Genomic DNA, 26,535 nt, shown 5'->3' on the forward strand with positions numbered 1-26,535 from the left:
TTCGAGTAAAAAAAATGCTGACAGTCGAGTACATCATTGCGATTTGTTTTGGGCGGAGCTTGGGCCAGAGAGCCAATCGAATGCTCGGCGAAAGGTGGGGCGTTCATAGTTATTCTTGCTGGTATGTTGACTCAGGGCTGGACTATGAATACATCCACAACACCACGGCTTTTACAGACACGGGTTCAAAGGGAGAATATGAACAGGTGTTTAAGGTGCATTATTTGTGATGGGGGTGTCAACGTTTAACATTTCTTCTACTTGTGTAGTCGATAGTTGGAACTGGTTACATGCAGTTGCGCTTTATAACCACATGTCTCCATTTAAACACCTTCTAATCCCATTACAGCAAAGCCTTTCCAGTAGTTGTACAAAATGATTTATTCACAGAGACCCACTTTAAATAGGTACTACATGTTAACCAACATAACTGATAAATCAAATAACTTAATTTTCCTTATTTCTCCACGAGTCACGGTAGTATTACCCCGACATGCTCCGAAGTATTACCCCGAGATGCTCCGTAGTATTACCACAAGATGCTCCGTAGTATAACCACGAGATGGTCCGTAGTATTACCCCGAGATGGTCCGTAGTATTACCCCGAGATGGTCCGTAGTATTACCCCGAGATGGTCCGTAGTATTACCCCTAGATGCTCCGATGTATTACCACGAGATGCTCCGTAGTATAACCACGAGATGGTCCGTAGTATTACCCCGAGATGCTCCGTTGTATTACACCGAGATGCTCCGTAGTATTACCCCGAGATGCTCCGTAGTATTACCCCGAGATGCTCCGTAGTATTACCCCGAGATGCTCCGTAGTATTACCACGAGATGCTCCACAGTATTACCCCGAGATGCTCCGTAGTATTACCACGAGATGCGCCGTAGTATTACCACAAGATGCTCCATAGTATTACCACGAGATGCTCCATAGTATTACCACGAGATGCTTCATAGTATTACCACAAGATGCTCCGTAGTATTACCATGAGATGCTCCGTAGTATAACCACGAGATGCTCCGTAGTATTACCACGAGATGCTCCACAGTATTACCCCGAGATGCTCCGTAGTATAACCACGAGATGCTCCGTAGTATTACCACGAGATGCTCCACAGTATTACCCCGAGATGCTCCGTAGTATAACCACCGCGAGGTAGCTCTGTCGTATTAACCCCGCAAGGCTCCATATTGTTACTCTGCAGGTAGTATTATAAACACTTATTAATGAATACAACTTTTCATATCTTTTAACAATTGAGTCCCTCGTCACATGATCCAAACACACAGTTCTCGTCACCTGGTGATATCGTTGATAAATGAATGCGAAGAGGAGGAAAACAAATGTAGATGTTTATTGATTTTTCTAAATGGTTATGATTTGTCACGTGTCTGAGCGTCGACACGTGTAGACGTCGACACATAATTGGCGACCTCTTTAAATGAGTCGTAACCTCAGACCGTCCTTCTTGCATTGATTTAGGAACCTGGAATTTAACATTTAAACCTGCAGGCAGCAACACAATATAATCCACTCTTTTGAATGAAATATTAAAATAAATAACATTAAATCAATATTATACAGTAAGTATTGTTCAAAGGTTAAACTCCATCTTTGTGTTTTCTTCCCGACAGGCAGCAAACGTAAAGGCCTACAGTGGATAATAGACGTGACCATAGCGTATCCCAAAGCTCGACCAATGGACATCCAGACCTGGATCTCTGGCTACAGGTCGCCCACAGTCACGCATGTTCACTACAGGTACAGTCTTTCTTCTCCTCCCAGGGTTGCTGTGGTTTCATTGAGGGCCACTCCATACACGTCGACAGCAAATGATTTGTATAACCACAATACTTGCATGATGGTGGACAGGGCCTTGTTGAGGGCAGCTATGCCTGATCTAAATGCCTCTATACCTGCGCCCTGAGGGCAGCTGGATAATGTATTGGTTCAGTGGGTGAGTGATGTCTTGTGTTACACTGTTTGCTGGAATGGACCTGAGGTTGAGTTCTGTGATGTTGGTGAGGAGATGGTGATGATTTAAGCAGCGGTGCTTCTTAGGGCGTGCGAGTGTGGCCCGGTTGGTGCCAGAAAGCGTTTTAAAGAAACGGGTTGAACTCTACAGAAGGATGGGTTGAAGGATGCTTTGATGGAGACACAACTCAAAGAGTGATGCAACGTATTCATCAGAATAGTGACTGTTTATTTCACAATTTAAATATATTTTCAAGCCTCATAATTCCTCCGTCCTTCCATAATTCTTATCAACATTTTGCACATTCTCACACAGATTTCTGGAGATGAAATCTTGTTTACAATAATAATACCCACTCTGCTGTGAACGGTCAAACATTAATGTTTGTCACCGCACGTTATCAATCCCGGGAGTCTTCATCTCCATGGGATTCATTGTATAAACAAAGCAGGTGTGATTGAAGCCATTATTACGTCATAATGGATTCTGCTCTCGTAACCACTTGTTCGCCAAGATCTTTATAAAGTAATAACTTAAAAACATGGTGATGATGAGGCAAATCAGGAAAGTTACATTTTCACATCAGTTGCCCTTAAATACGGCAAATAAATATCGGTGAGACAGCGAGAATTGAACCTGATATGACGAGGGACTGCTATGGTCCTTTAAGTGGTAGTTGAGGTCAAAGGTCCACCATGGGTTCCCAGGGAGGCACTTGGTTCAGGTCTGTGTCAGGGAATGCTTCCACACAACCAGCCTTTATTTATTTTTAATTGTTCATTACGAGACTCCTTTACTCCTGGCGCTGCAGGTCCTGGTGTCTCCTCACTCTCTGAACGTGTCAGATTTGCAGCTGCCGGCGTGATATTGCAGCGTCACCTCTGGGGGGGGGGGGGGGGGTCGAAGTAGAAGCAGTAAAACGGCAACAGAAGAATCATTCAGAACGTCGCGGCTCACTTTTGTCCTTCGGTGCAGATCCGACCTCTTTGTCCTGTAGTTAATCTGTCTACTTAAGGCGACGACGGCGGCGGGTCTCCCTCAGATTTATTGCAAAGATCCAGCGAGCGATGCTGGTGTTACGAGGGATGTATATGTTCCAGCAGTAGCGATCAGGGAGGAGCCTCGTTAACCTTCAATATTTCCAAGTGACCTTCTCATGGTACGTCCCTGTCACACACACCCAGCTCCACAATGTGATTTATGGAGGCTGGGTGGTTCTCTTCTTGCCGGGGCTTAAAGCTAAGGAGTCATTAAGTGTGAGATTAGCGGAGCAGTGGACGCTCCGGTCCCGGCCCACCTCTGGGACTCTAATCAAGCATCGACACAGACTCCTGCTCCGTCAGCAGCTGAGACGGGCCGAGCCGGAGCACAGATGCTGCTGCTGATCACGGGGCCACGGCGGGTCCCGGAGTCCGGCGGCGCGTGCCGGTCCAGGTGACGAGCCAACAAGAGGATTACCCGGACGATGGGGGTTGTTTTTTTTTTTTTTTTTTGTCATGTTACATCAGCACTATCTTTGCTGTCTGCCTTTTTTCCCTTCATTTTTAAACAGTCATGAGGCTTAAGGCGATAAGTTGGATTTCCCCAAATCCTAATCGGAAGCATCTCCTGCATTATGTCGTTTGGTTTAGTGTGGAAGTGTATCAGAGCCGTGTGTATTTAATGGTTGAATGGTTCAGATTTTGAACTGTTTAACTTTTGCATAATTGCATCTTTTTTTCTTTTTTATTGAATTTAAAACATTGACTATTTTCTAGGTTAATATTGTTTTTTTTTACACATAGAGTTCGATATTATTATTCCAAATCATAAAAAAAGAAAATTCTAGTTAATATATAATGGTTGGTATGAAGTAGTTTGGTACTCTTTTAATATTGTCTGGTGTCAAGGTCGTTCACCTTGACCCAGAGATGACACAAGGGATACCACAAACAGGGTTCAACCAACATTTTTATATTGAATTAAAAAGGCAAGACATTGTAAAATATTGAGTTTACAATTTTTTCTTTTTTAAGAATATCAAACTTGCTGTGTGAAAATAAAAAATCCAATTCAACCTTTCAAAATAGGAAATTATTTAACTAAAAAAATGCTATGCATTAGAAAAGGAAATTCTATTCATTTTTCTATTTTAAAAATTCTATATATTTATTTTTTAATGGTTGGATTTAGAATATCAAACACTGAGTAAAAATAAAATAAAAAATAGTCTAGAAATAATCTTTCAAAATAAACTATTGAAGATGCATTTTAATGCTTTTAAATGTTGATGGGGTGATTTCCTTTAAATTTTCAAATTTAAAATGTTTAATTCAACCATTCAATATTCCGATGGCACTGATATACTTCGACAATATAGTGACCACAGCTCAGACATAGTTTGTTGTAGAGAAATGGCCTATTTGTCTCTATGAAATAAGACTAATCCTGCACTGATTATCTGTTTCCGAGCACTGGTTTTCAAAATAAAAGTCTGAGAAAAAGTGACTTTTTTGTAAAAGCTATTTGATTTTTTTTTTTCACAATTGAGCAAAACACCCCTTTAACCTCTCCCATGAACTTCAGTCTAATCTCCTGCTCCTTTCACTCCGGAATATAAACCCTGTAATCGTCGCCGGGTCAAAAGGATAAATTGGTATGAAGAGATTTGACGAGACAAACAAACAAGTCCCACCTGGTATACTGAGCGTCGCTCTAAAAGAATCCACATTTTTGATGTAATCTAACCACCATCCGCTCCGTCCCTCCACGGCTCCGTCCCTCTGAGTCTCTAATATAATCTCAGCCTCCCAGATTGCGGCCTCATAAGCCGCCTGTGACTGGCATGTGGGAGAGCGAGGCGGGCAGTGGCAGCAGTGGGTGTTGAAGACTTCTCTATTTCGTTGTTGCCGCTGTAAGCTTTTTTCCGAAAAGTGCTGTTTGAACACATCGGACGTGATTTATGAGGCGTGGGTGCGTGGTCATCATCACATGCTTTCACCTGCTGGGACAAGGAATACTCGCAGGAATGTTGAGAAAATGAGAAAGTGTGAAAATGTCCTGCCACAGACATTCCCTAAAGCCTGGTTTGTTTTGCTTTAAAAGTACGGTGACAGGATTCTCCGTCTGTTCCCTCCTGCCGGCGTTGGGTTTGTCCCCGGGTGTAGCCTGGATACAGTAGAAGTCTAACAAGCATGAAGAGCAAGGCGTTGTCATATCTACGTGACCACCAGTTTTATGAGTCTTCTGTACTCTAAGCTGATAAGGGGTCGATGCACCTCGCCGTGCTGCCATTAACCCTGGCTTTCCACCCATTTCCACTCCTCAGCAGCGCGGTGTCATGAACCAGTGGTCGAATCCTTCATCAACACTTCTGTCACTTGGGTCAGAAGTTTATTTACAGTAATTATTTGATCAAGAAAATGTATTTTGTAGGCCCAGTTGAATCAAAGAAACAATAGTGTTTCTTAAATGTAGTCATTGTAGTTGGAAGCTCTACATGTACTTGTAGAGAACCACTTGTAACCAAAGCTTCTAACTGTCATGTAGCCGGTAACACTCAATATCTCTGATTTGCCATCTTTCTAAATCAGTTGCACTATATACCCACTAGAGGGTTTTGTCTCCATTCAAACACCTCCAAACTAATCCCATTACAACAAAGCCCTTCCAATGGTTAACAATAAGATTAAATATAAATCACAAATCACCGTTATATTAATATGCTATTCTCATCGTATTACTCTGAGTCGCTGTAATATTACTTAGCGATTCTCGTGGTGTTACTGCGAGAGTAACCGTAGTAATACTCTGCGATTGTTTAAGTATTACTCCATGAGTCTCCTTTGTAATAATATGCTATTTTCATAGTATTAGTCTGTGAGTCACCGAAATATTACTTGGCGATTCTCGTGGTATTATGCCTTGAGTCACTGTTATACTCTGCGATTCTTATGGTATTACTCCATGAGTCACAGTGGTATTATTATGCTATTCTCATAGTATTACTCTGAGAGTCACCGTAGTATTACTTGGAGATTCTAGTAGTATTACTCTGCTGTTGCGATAAATATAATTCCTGTAATAGTTGCATCTTTTAACAACTGTTCGTAAAAGTTGTCACCGTAGTAATACTCTGCGATTCTCGTAGTATCTTTCCATGAGTCACCGTAGTAATACTCTGCCATTCTTGTAGTATTAATCCATGAGTCAACGTAGTATTAATATGCTATTCTCATAGTATTACTCTGCTATTGCGATAAATCCTGTAATAGTCGCATCTTTTAACAACTGTTCGTAAAAGCTTAAGAGTTGTCGCTGTCAGAGTCTCAACTTTATTAAAACTATAGTCTCGTATCACATGACCAAAACACACTCGCCTCATTGGTTAACAGCAGCTCCGCGTAACTAGCGTGTTTATATTGTTGAGAAATAAGCGTGGAGGAGAGTTTACACCGTAATTGCTACTGACACTTATCATACGTAAACTTATCATTTGCTTGTCTCCCCGAGGTCATATTTTCTATTGGTTTATTTATAGCATGTTCAAATTTGCTAAGAACATAATGTCTATTTAACGTATCCGAAAACATGCCAATGCTATCTTGCGTTAGCCAAAGTATGGATGATGTTGTGTTTGCTTGATAGTCAAGTTCAAAGTAACAATAACATCAGATCTTAGCCGGGGTTAGCTGTAGCATAAATTACATTCACCTCTACAGCAGAGGATTCACTGTTTAGTTTTCATTATTGTTTCTCCAGTTAACTCGTTTTTTTCTGTCTGTAGAATTTGTAATCTTGTCGTTTTATTATTCCAATCGTTGAACCCCGCTGGAACCAACATTCATTAATAATAAAATGTCCAGCAGGAGCCGATATTGTTACGAGTTGTTCCTGGTAATCAAACATAATTAAAAATGTGTGACCCGTCGTCTCCTACGCTAGCATGGAGCAATAACTCCGGCGTTCATTAGAGGGCGACGGTGATAAATGGCACTGTTGTGACGTTCATGACGGCAGCGAGCGAACGCCGCACAGACGTTATTAAGTATCAATCACTATCGATATCTCACGCTCCGGTTAAACTCTGGAGATCGGGGGCCCCGGTTGTGATGTCTCACTGAAGACCCGACGTACGAAAGTGTTCTGTAGAAAAACCATTTCCAGGAACCGGGAGCGCCTGGAGTCGGGGAGGAAGCAGATTAAAGAGTAAATGGAGCAATTAACCAGCAGCCTCGTAGCATCTCTAAACCTCACTCCCGTTGATAAGCACTTCTTGGCATCCCTTCAGAGTCATGTGGCCGAGCGTGTGGTTCACTTAGATCCGAATCGCAATCGATGGAAAATCATACTAAGAAAAGAAGCTCCATTAGCGGCGTAAAACTAATTTAAACCGGCACACCGTTTTTCAAAAGTGCTTTTTAATCTTCGGCGTCGGGGAGGCTTCACAAGTAGATCCCGGATCTTAATTGGAGTAACAAGGAGTCTTATCTGCCGTGTGGAAACGACCGAGGCAGACCATGGGGTCCTTCTGGACTCTTTATCTCAGCGTTCACCTTCTGCCACGAGACCACAGCCCCCCCCCTGGAACGACTCCGTCGGTAGCGCCGAGCCCCCCTAAACAATGGCTGGCCTCCCTCCAAAAGAGGCTTGTTGAGTGGACCGACTCCTCCAGCCAAATTAAATCAGCGAAGACGGAAACATTGTAGTGGGAATAAGAAACCTGGAGGAGCTAAGTGGTTCTAACAAAGCATTACTGCAGATTAACAGCTTTTTGTTTTCGCTTTCTTTGTCAAATAAACAGGCAATCGCACGATAATCCTGAAGTTTCTTCGTTTAAAATCATTCGTCAGGAGCGTCCTTCGCCGACCGAGTCGTCGTGTAACTAAGATATAAAATACGAGCCCGGCCAACAGGAGATACTGCAGCTCTTCCGACCGGCTGGTGTCGGGTTCTTGGACGAGTGGCTGCCAAGTGGGTTAGAATGAAAACGAGAGGGCGGCTGCTGTGGACGCCAGACTTTCACCGTCATTGTCGCGCTACTCGATGTGTGCGCGCCACATGTCGTACGTCGAATCGAAAGAAATATCGCTCGTGATGTCATCTGGGCCGACCCCGAGAGTTGGTTAAAGTCATCAAACGAATAGAAAAACTACGGTTATCAATTTCTGGAATCCGGGGTTTAAAGATTTGCCTTATTGTCGGGCAAATGGCTACATTATAAAGTCAATAATTTGGTATTTACATTTTCAATCAATTGTGTGTGGGTTTGATGACAAAAACATACTAAAATTAAATGAATTGATTGGAAAGAATTATCAGTAATTCATCCCAAGTACTGCAAGCACTTGGACATGCAGCTCTGTCCTCATCTGAGACTCGTAGTAGAGCTTCTTTTGTATTTATTTATTATTGTTTAGCTGAAAAAAGTTTAGATGGATCCTTGGAGATGAGAATATTCACGGTGTTCAGGGCATGTCCCACCGGTAGGAGACCACGGGAAGAGCTGGACGATGTAGCTGGGGTCTGGGCCTCCCCGCTTAAGCTGCTGCCCCTGCGACCCGAACCCCGAAAAGCAGAGGACAACAAAACGAAACAAATATTAACATTTTTACTTGTTGTGTTGCAATTAAAATCTGGCCGTTAGAAGTCAACAGACATTATCTTCCCACTCCAAAATGAATTACTGAGGATGAGAGGATACAGGCGGTTCCAGCAGCTTTTAAAGCTAATATTCGGGCATTTTTTATTGGCTTTCAGTTCTATTCATTTAACTAAAAAGATGTCACAAAAATATCAGTTTCCACTGAAATTGTTCCGAAAATTATTTAGTAAGTGTGTTGAAATATAGCATCGTGAGGTTTGTGTGTAGCTCCATCTGGGATGTCGAGTGTGAAGGACACTTTTGTAACGTGCGATTGTGTTTCCAAACTTTCTCCCGCTGCTTGAGTGAAACTTGCTCAAGGGGACATTTGAGCCACAGAACCTGCAGGAGATGTCCGATCAGGTGACCCCTGATGGTCCACTCGGGTGACAGACACTTACCGAGGATTCGGACTCGATGTTCTCAAACGCGAATAAAACTTTCAAACTTGTTTTCTTATCTGGACAAACGTACAAGTCAAAGCTAAAAAAAGAAAACACTACACCTATGGCTACACTTAAAAATGTACACCCGTTACCTGGACATACACAGTACAATTGTACACGCCAAAGTGTATTAACTATTGTGTAACAATATAATATTTACGCTCAGAGTGGGGCTTTAGGTGTAGCGTCACGTGACCACCCCCAGTGCACATCTGTCTTCCTCACGTCAGGAAAATCCGATCTACGTCATCACAGATTGTTTTTTGAATAGCATCGATCATTCCTGCGTTCAATCCTCACCCACTCGCGACCCTTGTAGCTGGACTTCAGAAGTGTTGGTTGTATCGAGCGGCCTCGAGGATCGAGGAGACGCAGCTGCTGGAGGAGACTGTGACCTTCCAGCTGAAGGTGACCAGCGGCCGAGTGGCGACACCTGCGGGAGAAAATTGGAATTGCACTTCACTCAAAGCGTTTTCAATTCGACTCCCCCCCTTCTTTTTGTTTATCTCTGTTTTGATGTTAGTTTTGTTGCGATTACGCAGACCGTTGTCATTTCAAGTCCAGTTTGTGATGGTCTCCTGTGTTTGGTGCAGGATGTACCCGATCAAAGACGTCCCCGTGGAGTCGGAGCTGCTCACCGACTGGCTGTACCAGAGGTTTGTGGAGAAGGAGGATCTTCTGGCCCACTTCTACAACACAGGTCAGTCCAGTCATGGTCAACAACCAGCTGCCAATGAACGCTAACACACACGCATTTTATTTTCATGTTCAGGGAAACCCTCTCTCGAGTGTGGAATGTTTACCTGAGCAGGTGTTAAATAATACAGTGGTATGAAAAAGTTTGGGCACCCCTGTACATTTTCATGATTTTCCTTAATAAATCATTAGTTGTTTGGATAAAAATTCCAGTTAAATATATCTTTTATGAGACAAACACAGTGATTTTTGAGAAGTGAAATAAAGTTTTTATGATTTAAAGAAAGTGTGCAAGAATTATTTAAACAAAATTAGGCATGGGGTGCCCCAACTTTTTCATACCACTGTATATACTTGAAAATCTTAATTGTTTTGAAACAATCCTGAACAATTCATCTAGTAGTTTATTTTATTCATTATTATTTGTATAGTATGTATTTTAAATCTATTTAATATATGTATTATTGTTTTTGTACATATGTTTCTTAATTGAATTAAATGAATTTAGTCTTTTTTATGAACTTCTGTGATAACTGAAATGTCCCCAATAATAAAAATAATAAAAAAGGCTATAACTTATCTTTTCTCAACGACAACCAGTCAACTTTATGACTCAATATTTGTGTTGCTTGCAGCAGAAATTCCTGTGTTTTATCAATAATAATAATTGTCAAAGTTGTGGCTGTGTGCAGCATTTTACTTCGTAAAGTTTTCTCTTTATTTTATTCTTGTCCTTACATTTAAATTTATTTTAAATTGTATTAAAATGTGATCAAACTTTTCAAGGTCTTTCCCTAACACTTGTATTCAGTATTGATGCTCCAGCACACGTTCAGACTTCAGGTCACGACAGAATCATCCGTTTGTTTGTGTTCTGTCAGTTCCTCGACGTCTAACGTTCTCCTCCCTCCCCCAGGATCCTTCCCTCCGCTAGAGGGCAAGGAGCCGCTGGCCTCTCGACAGATGACCCTTGACCCCGTGTGGCTCTGCCTCATCCAGTCGTTTGCGTTCGTGTCGGGCTGCATGTGGTTCAGCCTCTTCCAGTATCTCTACGGCTGCTTGTTTTGAGGTGACTGACCAGGCGGGGGTTTCCAGTTGAAGGGGGGGGGGAGAAAAAAAGAGAAGCCAGGATCTGTTGTGGCCCGGCGTCCTGTCCAAGCCAGCCCCGATCGACCCACCTCCCGCCCCGATGGAATGAATGTACAATTCTGTTGAACGACGCAGAAACCTGGTCACGTAGAAGAATCACACACTCGGCCTCGCACTCGTCACTCGTTGATGTTTACACGTAGTCACATACGCTCATGTCTGTCCGCGGGGATGATGGAGGCTCAGGATCTGGACCGGACTCACCTGACGAGCTGCTCAGATTTTCTGACGTCTGGCCGAAACCTTGACTTTTGTTTGAGAGCAGTTGACCCCCCACCCCTGCCCCCCCCCCCCCCCGGGCCCGCATCAGCTGCCATCTCGTCACAGACCAGGGAGTTCCCCCGACACTCGTCTGGACCTTCATTGCACTAATGAACTGCCCCCCCCCTTTGCCCTTCTTTCCCTCCTTCGTTTCCACCCAGGAGAACTTCCTGGACAGTTTTTAGATTTGAGTTTTCACCACTTGCGTCCATGTTTGTCGGCGTCCAAAGAGAGGGACCATGTTTACAGCGGCGGCCCTGCTGAGAGCCTGACAGGATTGATGATGCGGCGCTGGACTGAGGAACTGTGGTCATGTGACTGCTGTGGGGTAGGGGGGGCGAGGTAGACTCCATCCTCTTATTCATCACGCAGCGACTCAGTCCCTCTCTGGTCGACTTAGTTTTACAAATATTTAAGCCATATGCTTAGTGTTGTCTGACGGGAGGAAACAGATTTTTATAAAGCGACCCGATGTTCCAACATAGAGATCTTTGGCTTACATTACTGTAAATTTTACAGCCTAACCTGCCTACATGAGTGTGTCTTTGTCCCCCTCCCCGCCCCCCACATTTAGTTTTGTAATTGCGATCCACTCATGCTGCTCCGTGGTTGGAGCAGATCTCACCCTTTTTTTAATCTCTAGTGTCTTCATGTTCAATCCTGTACATAAAAAAAAAGATGAGGTATCACCTCAGATTACGGGGGTCAGACATTTCTTTATTTTTAATCCATTGTGTTGATTTAGAGGGACGACTTCGTATGAGGTCTCGGAGCAGCCGACTGAATGAAGCAATTTCATCCCACGGCCATGTCAATCATTTTGCTTCTGACATTTTTTTTAATTAAAAATGGAGATAGACTTTTTAGAGCAGCACCAAACCTGCCCGAATCCTACGTCACGATCCCCCCCCCCCAGAAGAGCAGCAATATAGTCGACATATTCACAGTTGGAACTCACTCTGTGTATGTGTGCGGGTCGTGTGTCTTGAAAAGCGCCGATAGAGTTGTTTTTATTTGGTAATACAAAAGTAGTTTTACAGGTTTAATAAATTATGCTGGTATTTTATCTGTACAATTTCAAGTGTTCTAAATGACTTCTGCTTTTCTAATACAAATGTGTTACGTATGTGTTTTGAATAATTTCATCGAGCATTAACGGAATACGAGAAAGAAACCAACTAAGCCAACGGCTTAAATTTCCCCCCAAAAAACTTTGGACGACTGTAAAGAAAAACAGAGTGTACTGTGTGACCTCATATATTTTTTTGTCATCCTGTGTCTCCGTCACATTGTAGCCTAAGAAGCTATTGTTTTGAAATGTTTTGAAATTGGGTAGAAAGCTTTTTTTTTTTTTTTTTTTTACAAGATTATCTGATTGCAGTCGTTTGTTTTCAGGGAGCATTGATTTTAAAAATAAAAACCAAACTTGATGAAGATCTCTGTATAATTTTCTATAATGGTATAATATCATCGTAACATTCTGGTGTTGAAAACACATTTGTATTTTCATTTTTCTTTTTACATTTAAGTCACATGTTGTACTTGTTGTACTTGTTGTGTGTGTGTGTGTGTGTGTGTGTGTGTGTGTGTGTGTGTGTGTGTGTGTGTGTGTGTGTGTGTGTGTGTGTGTGTGTGTGTGTGTGTGTGTGTGTGTGTGTGTGTGTGTGTGTGTGTGTGTGTGTGTGTGTGTGTGTGTGTGTGTGTGTGTGTGTGTGTGTGTAAAAAATGTGATTTTCAGCGTCATGTTGTCTACAACAATGACCAGCTTGACCAGCGACTGCTCCAAAATAGTCAATAATAAATGTTTGGTATTATTATTCTTCAACATTTTTGGCAAGTTGTAGAAGCTGTGCAGGAGTGTGGATGAAACCCTTTTCTCGCGCTCAGACCGTCGTTGACGTTTAATCGAGGGCCAAAGATCAATCTTCGCAACATAAGGTGGTTTTTTTTTAACTAACATCGCAGATGTATCATCTCTACTTGTGTTGTGTGCTCGACAGCTTTATGTGTCACTGGTAATGGCTTCCCCTCGGTGGTGTGTGAAAGAACCTGACGAAGTCAAAGACACTGTTTTATTTCTTTGGAGTCCACTTCCATAGTGAGATTCACTTTATAATAAAGCTTCCCCGTGTTTTTTTTTTTTTTTTTAAAGGATTCTCCCCAGGAGAAAAGGAAAAGACAATGTGGTTTTTGGGAGAAAAACAAAACAATTGTTGGGTTGAAACAGAGAAAATAGACGTGTCTGTTATTTTCCATTTTGTACTTCTCCTTTAATTCCTAGCTACACAGCCATTTTACAACACAAAACTTGTGCTGGAATAAAATCCCTTAAAGACCCAACAGTCTGTTTGAAGTTGATCATTTTTATTCTTTTCTCTCGCAAGTGTTCCAGACTGATGTTCAATCTGTGACCTTCATAGATGATTGACACTTCCCTGCAGAGCACGTGAGGTGTGTGAGACATGATGAAAACTGTGACCATCTCAACAAATAACATTGAAACCACGTGCAGTTCAACACACAGTTATTTAAATTATTTTATATTTGTTTGTTTATTTGCTTCAAATCTTTACTCTTTTTTTTTCTTTAAATAGAATGAATACAAGATTTATCTAAATTAAATTTATATTGAAAAGTTTAATTTGTTTTGTTTTTTTAAATACTAAAAGAGTACCGTCCTACTTGATCAAACTTACAGCCGATCATGGTGGAACTATTATACATTTTATATTGAATTTAAAATGACACAAATAAAAAAAGGTTATTTTTTTAAATTATTGGAATAGAATAACCAGCTAAAAATGTAATAAAATATAATTAATTTGAAAATGTTCTCTTATTTTCTTATTAAATAATACAAAAACGGATTCAACCTTTTAATATAAAACTATAAATGTAATGCTTGAATAAATATTGGAAATTATATATTGATTTTACTAAAAACTCAATCTTATTTAAAATAAAAGATTATTGTGTTTTTTTTTTTACTTGTTTCTTTTAAATACACTTTCACTAAAAAGTATTTCCCCTTTTGTTTCGGTTTGTCTACAGCGCATGCGCAATGCTTGAGCTTTACCCGCTTCGTTCTCGCGGTCACTCGCTCCTGGCAACGTGCTTAAGCGTCCCCTGACTAAAGCCAATCACAGGCCGTTATTTGAAGGAAGTGGACCAATCCGGTTCAAGCACCGTAGCACCAATTTTAAATGCGAGCGCAACACTTCCTGTTTTGTTATCAGAGACAAACACACGCGGAACGACGAGCAGCAAACGTTAAAACTCGCTTTATTCTCCTTCTTTCTAAAGCAGTCGAGGTTTAGTTCATCTGACGTTTTTTTTATTTTATTTTAATTGTGCGACTCACACTAACGTTAACCAGTCGGGTAACTAGGTTTAGGTTAGTTGACTCGTCAAGATGCCGTCCAGAGTAGAAGACTACGAGGTTCTGCTCACGATCGGATCAGGTTCGTACGGAAGATGTCAGAAGATTCGAAGGAGAACTGATGGAAAAGTGAGTCGATTTTAATGTCTCGAGAACAAAAGCTTGGAAACATGGCGACTGTAGATAAAGTGTTTGTTCAGTTGATATGCACGTAACAGAGAATTGAATGGTTTCATTTCTCACGTTGAATATTTGAATTTATTTCAATTGAAATGTTTCATTTGTGTTTATATAATGGTTCAATTCAATAATTCAAACGTATATATATTTCTTTTCGACATTTTGAAATTCTGAGTCAACCAACCTTTTTTTTTATTACATTTAAAAAGGCTACCTATTAAAAAATATGTAATTAAGAAAATTTAATTGAGATCTATTGGAAGCCGAATGTCGAATTATATCTCTAAAGATGTGTTTTTTTTATTCATTTTGATCAATGTTTGACATTTTAAATTAAAAAAAAAGACAGATTCAACCGTATTTAAGATCTAATTAACTATATTCTTTATACAAATACAGTTCGATATTCGAATTCCAATAATTATACAGAACATTTTAAAAATGTGTAGCCTTTTAACTTAAATATAAAATGTTGGTATAATACTGACACCAGACGATACCAGAAGTCTACTGATCTACTTGATCAAACATTTAGCTAATCATTCAACATGCAGACTATTTTGCAGACTACAGTGACATTGTTAAAAAATCTATTGATTTAGTGAACATTAAAATAATATTAAATAAGTACAAAGTTTCTGGGGAGTTTAAAAGTGGTTCATTTCTTTAAAATATATATATATATATATATATATATATATACACTACCGTTCAAAAGTTTGGGGTCACTTAGAAATGTCCTTATTTTTGAAAGAAAAGCACTGTTTTTTTAAACGAATCTAAGTTTAAACTAATCTATACATTGCTAATGTGGTAAATGACTATTCTAGCTGCAAATGTCTGTTTTTTGGTGCAATATCTACATAGGTGTATAGAGGCCCATTTCCAGCAACTATCACTCCAGTGTTCTAATGGTACAATGTGTTTGCTCATTGGGTCAGAAGGCTAATGGATGATTAGAAAACCCTTGTGCAATTATGTTAGCACAGCTGAAAACAGTTTAGCTGGTTAGAGAAGCTATACAACTGACCTTCCTTTGAGCTAGTTGAGTATCTGGAGCATCACATTTTGGGGACGATTAAACGCTCAAAATGGCCAGAAAAAGAGAACTTTTATGTGAAACTCGACAGTCTATTCTTGTTCTTAGAAATGAAGGCTATTCCATGCGATAAATTGCCAAGAAACTAAAGATTTCCTACAACGGTGTGTGAAAAGGTGCTGGAAGAGTGCCTGACGCCATCTGTCAAGCATGGTGGGGGTAACGTGATGGTCTGGGGTTGCTTTGGTGCTGGTAAGGTGGGAGATTTGTTCAGGGTTAAAGGGATTCTAAATAAGGAAGGCTATCACTCCATTTTGCAACGCCGTGCCATACCCCGTGGACAGCGCTTGATTGGAGCCAATTTCATCTTACAACAGGACAATCACCCAAAGCACACCTCCAAGTTGTGCAAGAACTATTTAGAGAAGAAGCAGGCAGCTGGTATTCTATCTGTAATGGAGTGACCAGCGCAGTCACCAGATCTAAACCCCATTGAGCTGTTGTGGGAGCAGCTTGACCGTATGGTACGCAAGAAGTGCCCATCCAGCCAATCCAACTTGTGGGAGGGGCTTCTAGAAGCATGGGGTGAAATTTCTCCTGATTACCTCAACAAATGAACAGCTAGAATGCCCAAGGTCTGCAATGCTGTAATTGCTGCAAATGGAGGATTCTTTGACGAAAGCAAAGTTTGAAGGAAAAAAAATATTATTTCAAATAAAAATCATTATTTCTAACCTTGTCAATGTCTTGACTATATTTTCTATTCATTTTACAACTCATGGCGGTAAATAAGTGTGACTTTTCATGGAAAACACAAAATATTCTGGGTGACCCCAAACTTTTGAACGGTAGTGTGTATATATATATATATATATATATATATATATATCAAATTAGGTTTTCCTAAAAAGTCAACCTTTCAATATATATAAATGATTAGAAATCTAATTTATTTATTAAAAAAATAAACATTAAACTGCTTAAAAGGGACAACATTACAAATGTTCTGATATGCTTCCATTAGTTGAAGTTAGTTTGTCTTAAGTGTTCCTTTTATCTTCAATGCAAATGTGTCTAAAATGTTCTCCTGATATTCCAAGATGTGATTCTGGACTTGCTTCACTCACCCATGTGAACTCTTGGTTTAGACGCTGGTGTGGAAGGAGCTGGACTACAGTACGATGGGCGAGGGTGAGAAGCAGATGCTGGTCTCGGAGGTCAACCTCCTTCGAGAGCTCAAGCATCCCAACATCGTGCGGTACTACGACAGGATCATCGACCGCTCCAACTCCACCTTGTACATCGTCATGGAGTATTGCGAGGGCGGAGACCTGTCCAGCCTCATCGCCCGCTGCACCAAAGAGAGGTGGCGTTCTCTCCAGAGCTGATGTCCACCATTGCTCGTCACCACCGCGTCAACTTTGTTTCCTGTCCTTCCAGGCGTTTTTTAGGGGAGGAGTTCATCCTCAGGGTCATGGCTCAGCTCACGTTAGCCCTGAACGAGTGCCACAGGCGGCGAGACGGACAGGCCACGGTGCTGCACCGGGACCTGAAACCGGCAAACATCTTCCTGGACAGCAAGCAGAACGTTAAATTAGGAGACTTCGGTCTGGCCAGGATTCTGAACCACGACACCAGTTTTGCCAAAACCTTCGTTGGTACACCGTACTACATGTCACCTGTGAGTCGCTGCACTTGTTTTAATGTTTAGAAGTATCTGACGGGTCTTATTTTATTTTTTGTGTTATTGATCACCCCTGCAAGTCTTGTATCAGTTTCATTTTACATTTCAAATATTGAAACTTTAATTTAAAAAAAAGCATGATAGTGCTTTAAATTATATATATATTTTTAATTGTCTCTTCCAGATTTTTATATTGAATTTAAAAGACTACAAATTTAAATGTATAGTATTCCGAACATTTGTTTTTAAATAATTAGAATTACAATATCAAACTCTATGTAACTCTTTGTAAAAAAAAAAAAAAAAAAAAAAAAACATTAATTTATTATTTTTTTTAAATGGTTTGTATATAATTATTGAATTAAAAAAACAAACATTACTGAATTAAATTTGAATTATTAATTGCTTGAAAAAAGAAATTTCGAGAAGGAGAAATCAAAGTTCCAACATTTAAAATGTTCAAATTGATTTAATATTCTGATGTCACTATAGTCTCATCCTGGCGGCTGACAGCAAAAGTATACTGTAGTTTGGCGCCCCCTGGAGGAATACGCGGGTACTGATTGTGAGGTGTCTCTCCTGCAGGAACAAATCAACAGACTGTCTTATAATGAAAAGTCGGACATCTGGTCTCTGGGCTGTTTGCTGTACGAACTGTGTGCACTCTCGTAAGTTTGTTTTCACTCCACATAGAGGTTTTATTTTATCGCTATTGACTCGTCTCTGTGTGCAGACCTCCGTTCACGGCGAACAACCAGAGGGATCTGGCAGAGAAGATCCGAGAAGGCAAGTTCCGGAGAATTCCGTATAGATACTCTGAGGAGTTGAACAAGCTGCTCAGTAAAATGCTTCATTTGAAGGTGAGGAATTGTTTTGTTATCTATAAAGTCACAACATTATAGAAGTGTATCAGTGCCGTCAGAATATTGAATGGTTGAATTTATCATTTAAACTGATTAAATTATATATTTTTTATTGGGTTTTTTTTGTTGTTGTTTTTTTAACATTGCATTTTTCTGTTTGTTTTTATGGATCATTTAATTTAAAAAAAAACAAATTCATAATGTTTGTATTTTTGATCAGTCATCTGCATGTTGAATGATCAAATTTCAACAAAGTAATTCACTATTCTTGTTTTAATGATTTTTAAAAATTCTTTATTGTTATTATTGTCTAAGGTTTTTTACTTGTGGTGTTTACGATGACCTTAAGTGTTGAGAAAGGCACCCTTAAAATATATTCTATTCTTATTATACTCGTTTATTTTACTACAAATTAAAGAAAATATTTAAATTGGAATTAAAATATCAAACTCTATTATTAGTATATAACATTACATTTTAACTAAGGTAAGGTAGAACTTCATTGATCTAAAAAAAAAATTCCAATAGCCACAGTAAATACAGCAATTTTTCATAAAAAAAAAATAAAATAAAAACAAAGAGAAATAAAGAGAAAGAACAAGATGATACAATCTAAGTCTAAAGATAAAGATAAAGAACATAGATCAAAGAAAAAATAGTAAGGATACAAAGACTAACATAGAATAGAACATCCAGATACTTTTACTCCACTCCTGCCCCCGAACTCAGAATTGTACAATTGAATAGCCCGAGGAATGAATGAGTCCTTGAAACTATTATCAATGATGTATCATGAAACTAACTATTCAACTGTTTAAAATAAGTTATTTAAAAAAAGAACAAATTGAACCCATTACATTTTTTAATAATAATAATCAAATGCTTTTAAAGTCGTGTAAAAATGTGATGGCACTGACATACCTCCACACACCGACGCATGACTTCCAGTTGAGCTCTTGTGGGAGGAAATAAGAGTTTTGAAAAACGTGTCCTCAGGACTACATGCGCCCCTCGGTGGACTCCATCCTGCAGAGCGCCCTGCTGGCCGCGGCGGTCGGCGAGGAGCAGAGGAAGGCGCAGCAGGATCAGGCGCGGCGGCGCTCGGCGGAACCCGAATGTCCGGTCCACAAGCAGACCAAGCCGTCGCCTCCGCCCGACACGGAGCTCCGGCTCAAACAGCAGCTGCTGCAGGACCGGGAGAGGAGCCTGAAGGAGCGCGAGGAGAGGCTGGAGCGTGAGTGCGGCAGGAAGTCCAGCTTTCCTCGCCTACAGAGAGGGAAACTCGTGACGACATGGAGCGTTGTTTTAGGGAGACTTTTGTGCAGCACCAACTGATGATTGATGTGCAGACATTCTGTAGATACTCGTTGTAGAGCAGGATCTGGAAATATGACCTCATTTCTTCTCTAGGCATCCTTTTGAAATTGAAATGATATATTATCCAAGCAGGGCAGGTCTTCAGGCTCAAATGTTTAAAATGTTTTTCTTTAATTTAACAAGGAAAGTCCCTTTTAAGATCTCCTTTTTCCAGAGAGGCTGCAATAATACACAACCCAATGGTTTAACTGTAAAATAACATGATTAAAAAAAGAAATTGATAGTTCCAGCTCTAGATTCCAGGATAGGAAAGGTATTGGAGGAATTGTAGAAGATGAAAATGGTGACCCTGGTCTTGTGCAACAGACCGTTAATATTTTTTCTCTTTCTCTTTAAGAACGAGAGCGCGAGCTGTGTCTGCGCGAGCGACTCGCCACGGACAAGCTGGAAAGGTTTGTTCTCTCATTACTCGTCCTGAAAAATATCCAAAGAACTCCGACTAAAACTTGTCACATTCCAGAGCCGAGAGTCTGCTGAAGAATCTGAACCAGCTCCAGAGGAACGCCCACGAGCAAGGTATCAGACGCCGACCAGTGACCTGATCACTCTTGTCCCCTCATTTATTTATTTTTTATAAATCTGTGTAAATAAACCTTTTATGACCAATAAAGATATTTATTATCAAGCTGGGGGTTAAAAACGACACTCATTGGTTCTAGATGTCTCTCCCGGTAAGAGGAAGGTCCACTTCGCCGGCGAGACGAAGGAGAACCTGCAACCCCGTGGTCGAGAGCAGGCTCTCCAGTGGAGGCTGGAGAAGGCCAAGCTACGATCTCAAGCTCTGAGCAAGCTGGAGAAGGAGTGTCATCTGAAGAGCCGGCAGATGCTCGGGATCCGCTGACCCTGCCCGGCCCCCCCTGTGACTGAACCTACTGTGACTATTTAAGAGCGATTGTAGACCTGATGGCAGCTTTGGTTGTGTGTCTTTTATTTATGTGCAAATGTTAGTCGTGAACCCTTAGGGATCAGATATGCAAGTTTTAAAATAAAAGATTCAAACTCTCCTGTCTGGCCACGTTATTGATGCAGTGCAGCTCATATGCAGCAGAGGGCGCTATTGAAAATCGTCGACGCAGTTTCAGTGTATTCTCAAAACTGCCGCTACGTAGCGTCATGTATCTATGATTAGTAGTGAGAGCCACCTGTCTGAGGGCGATATATTATTTATTTATAAATGTATTAGAAAATAGTTAAATGTACAATTAATGCATTTGTAAAGTGTACAGAAATGGCACCGTTCGCCAAAAATAAGACATTTAGTTATAATTGTCTAAGATGGGCGCAGCTATCGTTTTTTAAAAATATAAATATATAAGCCCCTGATCTGTCATCTACACCAGAGATACTTTTTACCAAATTTATCACAAACACACACGAAAATGGACTGCACAGATTTTATTTTTATTTTTATATATATATATTTTCAGGTCGTATCAAAATGTACGAAACGGGAACCGACGAAACTTTGCGTACTTAAACTTCCAAATAAACGCCCCTAAGTCATATTCAGATACTACATTGCTTTTGCATTTGTGTATGAGCTATAGACATGTGACGTCACAGATGGGCTCTTAGAAAAGAGAGACCCCCAGACAGACCGGATATGACGAATGACGACACAACCCAAGATAAATGCTGTGTCTCAAATCGCATACTTGCGTACTCAAATTTAGTATTTTTAATGCAATTCTTAGTATGTGCCATGCACACTTAATTGGCGTACTAACACTGAGTATGGTTCGATGGACACTATCTACCCTAAACGGCCGCCATCTTAGTGACGTTGTAAACGGAAGTTACGTCATGTATATTCATATACTTACAGGTGCATTTTCAGCAGCAGTAGAAGGATGACACGTCTTCACTGCTGATACCGGCGTAAATATCTCGCGAATACTTCGATTCTCATATTTTTTCTTTATTTCTTTTTCCAAACTAGCAAAACGTGCTGCCAGCAGGTGGCGATAGTGTTCCAACAGCTGGTTGCAAGCATCGTTAAATAGTAGTAGAAGAAGAAGCTGTCGCATCATTTCCTGTTAGTGCGTAGCGACAGTGTTTGATTTGAGACGTACTATCTGTTGAGAATTTGCGTACTAGTTAGTACGTACACTATCCTGATGCATACTAACTTCTAGTATACTAAGAGAAGTATGCGATTTGAGACACAGCAATATACTATCTGTTGAGAATTTGCGTACTAGTTAGTAAGTAAGTAAGTAAGTAAGTAATCTAAAACCAGGGTCACAAAGCGCTTAAACAATCAAAACAATACTCAAAAAAGTACATACTTTAAAGATCAAGATAATACTGAGAACAACACAGGAGTTCGAGAAATTCAAGGAAAAGCCTGAACAAATAGAAACGTCTTAAGATGCTTCTTAAAGGAGTCAGTAGATCCATCAAGCGCAAAGAGGGAGGAAGATCGTTCCAAAGCTTAGGAGCAACAGCCTGAAAAGATTTCTCTCCTCTGGTCCTGAGCCGTGTGCGAGGAACCATAAGTAGATTCTGATCCACAGACCTCAGAGCCCGAGCTGGGGTGTAAGGCTGGATCAGATCAGTGATGTAGGGAGGAGCCTGACCATGAATAGATCTGAAAGTAAGAACCAGAATTTTAAAGTTGATCCTGAAAGAAACTGGAAGCCAGTGAAGAGTTTTAAGGATCGGAGAAATGTGAGATCTTCTACTTGAACGGGTCAGAATTCTCGCTGTAGAGTTCTGAATCAACTGGAGGCGAGACAGATCCTTCTTGTTAAGACATGAAAACAAACTGTTACAATAGTCCAGACGAGAAGAAACAAACGCATGGATTACAAGCTCCAGATCATGTTCCGACAACATTTTCCTAAATTTAGAGATTTTTCTCAGTTGAAGGAAACAGTTTCTGGTCAGTTTTCTGCAATGTTGAACAAGAGATATGTCTTTATCAAATACAACACCCAGGTTTCTCAGGCTCAGTTTGACAGACTGACCTAAGTCACCCAAGTACTGACTCAACCCTGGAATCTTATCATCAGGAGCAATCACCAGAGTTTCAGTTTTGTCCACATTTAGCTGTAAAGTGTTTTCACTCAGCCATTGTTTGATTTCTAGCAAACAATTGACTAAGCTGTTCAGCCTTTGGGGCTCAGTTGGATCAAAAGAGCAGTAGAGCTGGATGTCATCAGCAAAAATGTGATAAGAAACATCTGGAAATCTCTGAATGATTTTACCGAGGGGAATCAAGTACAGCAAAAACAATAAAGGACCCAGAACAGAACCTTGAGGGACTCCACACAACAGATCTGCCGATTCAGACCTCATTTGATTGGCAGATACACTAAAACTGCGCCCAGAAAGGTAAGATGAGAACACAGACCCAGACAGTCCCACTTCATCCCTTAGTCTTCTCAGCAGGATCTGGTGATCAACTGTGTCAAAGGCTGAGGACAGATCCAAGAGAACCAGAACAGTGAATTTACCCGAGTCAGCCGACATCATGATGTCACTGGACACTTTCAATAAAGCTGTCTCCGTAGAGTGATGTTTACGGAAGCCAGACTGAAACTTCTCATGGATGTCGCTCTGATCCAGGAACAAAGACAGCTGCTCAGACACCACCTTCTCCAAGATCTTGGACAAGAAAGGGAGCTTAGAAATAGGCCTGAAATTACTGAGGTCAGTTGGGTCTAAGCCTGGTTTTTTGAGCAGAGGCTCCACAATGGCATGTTTAAATGCATTGGGAAAAACACCTGTGGAAAGGGAGAGGTTCACCATACTGGTAACCCAGGGGCCAATTACATCAAATACTTTGATAAAAAGCCTACAAGGAAGGACGTCATCTGAGCAAGAGGAGGGTTTCATCTTGTTCACTAGTGCTGAAATATCACCCAAAGATACAGCAGTGAAGGAGGACCAAGAGGAGGAGATGGGCTCAGAGACAGTAGGGGTTCCAAACAAAGGGGGAGAGATTTTCTCTTTGATCAATTTAATTTTGTCAATGAAAAATCTCAACAATGCATCGTTGTCAGCTTCACAGAAGACAGGCGTGATTTGAGGAGCAGGAGACACGAGAGAATTAATCGTGTCAAACAAAACTTTGGGGTTTTTCCTATTTGCTGCTACCAGTTTTCTGATGTAATCAGATCTAGCAGTTTCTACCATCTCATTGTAAGAAGTCAACAGATCCCTGAGGTGAAGTCTGTGCACCTCAAGTTTAGTAGACTTCCAGAGACGCTCAGTCTTTTGACAAAGTCTCTTCAGACTCAGGAGATCTTCATTTGTCCAAGGGCACCGTTTTTTCTGAATTTTTAGGTTCGATTTAACAGGTGCCACTTGATCCAGTATTTCAACACAATGACCAGTGAAACAGTGAATCAAACTGTCCACGTCTGGGCAGTCATCAAAGGAAAGACGGTCAAACATAGCAGAAAAACTGTCTGCAGTATCGGCTGAGATGACACGCCTCTGAGACCTAACTTTCAAAGGCTTAGGTTCAGGGATGAAGTCCAGGTTAAACAAGACAAGAGAATGATCACTCAGATGGACATCATGTACAGATACATTAGAAATGTTCAGGCCAAGAGTAAAAACTAAGTCTAAAATGTGGCCTTTTTGATGAGTGGGTTCAGAAACATGTTGCTCAAAATTAAAGGCTTCAGTTAAAGTTAAAAGTTCTTTAGCAGAACAAGAGGTGACGTCATCAACATGAAGATTGAAGTCTCCAAGAATAAGAACAGATTCCATTTGAATAATGGAAAATAAGAAGTCACTAAAGTCTTTCAAGAACACCGCCGCAGGACCAGGCGGGCAGTAGATTGACACACAATAGAAAGGTCTTGTAGAACTAACCAACATCATCTGAGACTCAAAAGAAGTGAATTCCTGTGTCTGAATCACTTTGCAAGAAAAACTCTCCCTAAAAACAATAGCAAGACCTCCTCCACGACCAGAGAGGCGAGGCTTCCCCAGGACAGCGCTCCCTTCTGGACAGAGTTCGTTCAGATGAATAAACTCTTCCTCTCTCTGCCAAGTCTCAGAAAGACATAATAAATCCAAATTAACTCTTGTGAAAAGATCATTAAGAATAAAGGATTTATTAGTAATGGAGCGAACATTAAGAAGTCCCACATTCAGCACCGATGACGTCACTGATGACGCCTCGTCACTGACAGGCGCGCAGAGCAGGATCTTTTGAAGCGAACAGCGATCACGTGGGTACCAGCTGTCACTGAAGTTCAGCTCCGTAGTAAAAGCCGAATTAAAGAGAGGAAATGAAAAAATCTTACCACCTTTCGTTGAGGTCTGGACAGATGGCAGCGCTGATGTTTCGCAATACTCTTCAGTGAGAGGAATGTCGATCAAACATCGATGACGTTCGATGACGTCAGAGTTGTTCCGAGCGATCGCGACTGCGCGTCTCATCCTGACCTGTACTCCAGCCCGACTCGATCGCTTGTGGAAATCGCCCGGTACCCGAGAGATCAAACGATATTCCACAGAGTCCGAGTCGATGAGAAGCGGAGCCGGAAACACGTTCACCGGACGTTGGTAACTGTCGCGAGTGAAGTCCTCCATCGACTCTCTGATGTTGAAAAGAGCATCACGATCATAGATCATAGATGCTTGGTACATATCTTAAGTGATATGAGCATAATATCCGGACAAGTAGTCGTTAAAACGACTGTTTTTGGCAATTATTGCAGGAGCTTAAGTTCAAGCAGCCGATCAAAGGCTCACCGGAAGCGGAAGTGCATACACTATCCTGATGCATACTGACTTCTAGTACACTAATGCTGTGTCTCAAATCGCATACTAGCGTACTACAAGTTAGTATTTTAAGTGCGTTAGTGTGTCTCAATTATTATTATGCGAAATTTAGTGCGCCATGCACACTAAATTGGCGTACTAACACGCCCACAAAACTGAGTATGGTTCGATTGACACTAAACACACTAAACAGCCGCCATCTTAATGACGTTTTAAACGGAAGTTACGTCATATATATGCATATATATTCATATACTTACAGGTGCATTTTCAGCAGCAGTAGGAGGATAAACACTTCTATCTCGTGAATATTTCAATTCTCATATTTTTTTTTAATTTCTTTTTCCAAACTTGCAAAACGTGCTGCCAGCAGGTGGCGATAGCGTTCAAACAGCTGGTTGAATCATCGTTAAATAGTAGTAGAAGAAGAAGCTGTCATGTGATTTCCGGTTAGTGTGTAGCAGCAGTGTTTGATAATTTGCGTACTAGTTAGTATGTACACTTGGAAGATTATGCATATATAAATATACAACGTAACTTCCTTTTAAAACGTCACTAAGATGGAGTTGTTTAGGGTAGGTAGGGTCCATCGAACCATACTCAGTTTTTTGGGCGTTTTAGTACGCCAAAGTTACTGTGCATGGTGCACTAAATTTCGCATACTAAGAATTGAGACGCACTTACGCACTAACAATACTAACTTTGAGCAAGTATGCGATTTGAGATGCATACTTGCGTACTCAAACTATCTGTTGAGAATTTGCGTACTAGTTAGTACACTATCCTGATGCATACTAACTTCTAGTACACTAAGAGAAGTATGCGATTTGAGACACAGCAATAATAGTGTCAGTATTTGAATCAATGAATCAAATGTAGTTTATCAGTGTGAAGACTGAAGGCAGAGATAGAGGTAAAGAAGCGAGGTCATCCAGGAGAGGCTCAGAGCAGAACGTCTGCTCCTCTACTGTCATCACAAATTCATGACATCACACACTCTTGGCCTTTATCAACCTTTGTTGCGTCACACACTGGAGACGGTTGATTCTTATTTATTAGGACTCTCCTCCTGCACTGGCCAATCGTCACCTTCGACTCAAAACGTAAAGAT

General features: G+C 40.8%; 2 protein-coding genes across 2 annotated transcripts in view; both read left to right on the forward strand.

Annotated features, from left to right (window-relative positions):
- Positions 1-13,497, forward strand: part of lpgat1 (lysophosphatidylglycerol acyltransferase 1) — a 30,800-nt gene extending 17,303 nt beyond the window's left edge. The window contains exons 6-8 of the mRNA XM_087805939.1: positions 1,643-1,769; positions 9,645-9,751; positions 10,664-13,497. Coding sequence (XP_087662065.1) covers positions 1,643-1,769; positions 9,645-9,751; positions 10,664-10,815 — 386 coding nt within the window. The 3' untranslated portion in view covers positions 10,816-13,497. The remainder of the gene's footprint in view (positions 1-1,642; positions 1,770-9,644; positions 9,752-10,663) is intronic.
- Positions 13,498-14,425: 928 nt separating this feature from the next.
- Positions 14,426-20,682, forward strand: nek2 (NIMA-related kinase 2). The gene is made up of 9 exons (XM_087804942.1): positions 14,426-14,665; positions 16,904-17,121; positions 17,196-17,436; positions 18,025-18,107; positions 18,173-18,299; positions 19,299-19,536; positions 20,017-20,071; positions 20,140-20,195; positions 20,339-20,682. Exons 1-9 carry the CDS (start codon positions 14,570-14,572, stop codon positions 20,518-20,520), a joined length of 1,296 nt encoding a protein of 431 aa, XP_087661068.1. The 5' UTR covers positions 14,426-14,569; the 3' UTR covers positions 20,521-20,682.
- Positions 20,683-26,535: the final 5,853 nt, after the last annotated feature.

The sequence above is a fragment of the Callionymus lyra genome, chromosome 13 (genome assembly GCF_982586985.1).
Source record: "Callionymus lyra chromosome 13, fCalLyr1.hap1.1, whole genome shotgun sequence".
In the NCBI taxonomy this organism is placed as follows: Eukaryota; Metazoa; Chordata; class Actinopteri; order Syngnathiformes; family Callionymidae; genus Callionymus; species Callionymus lyra.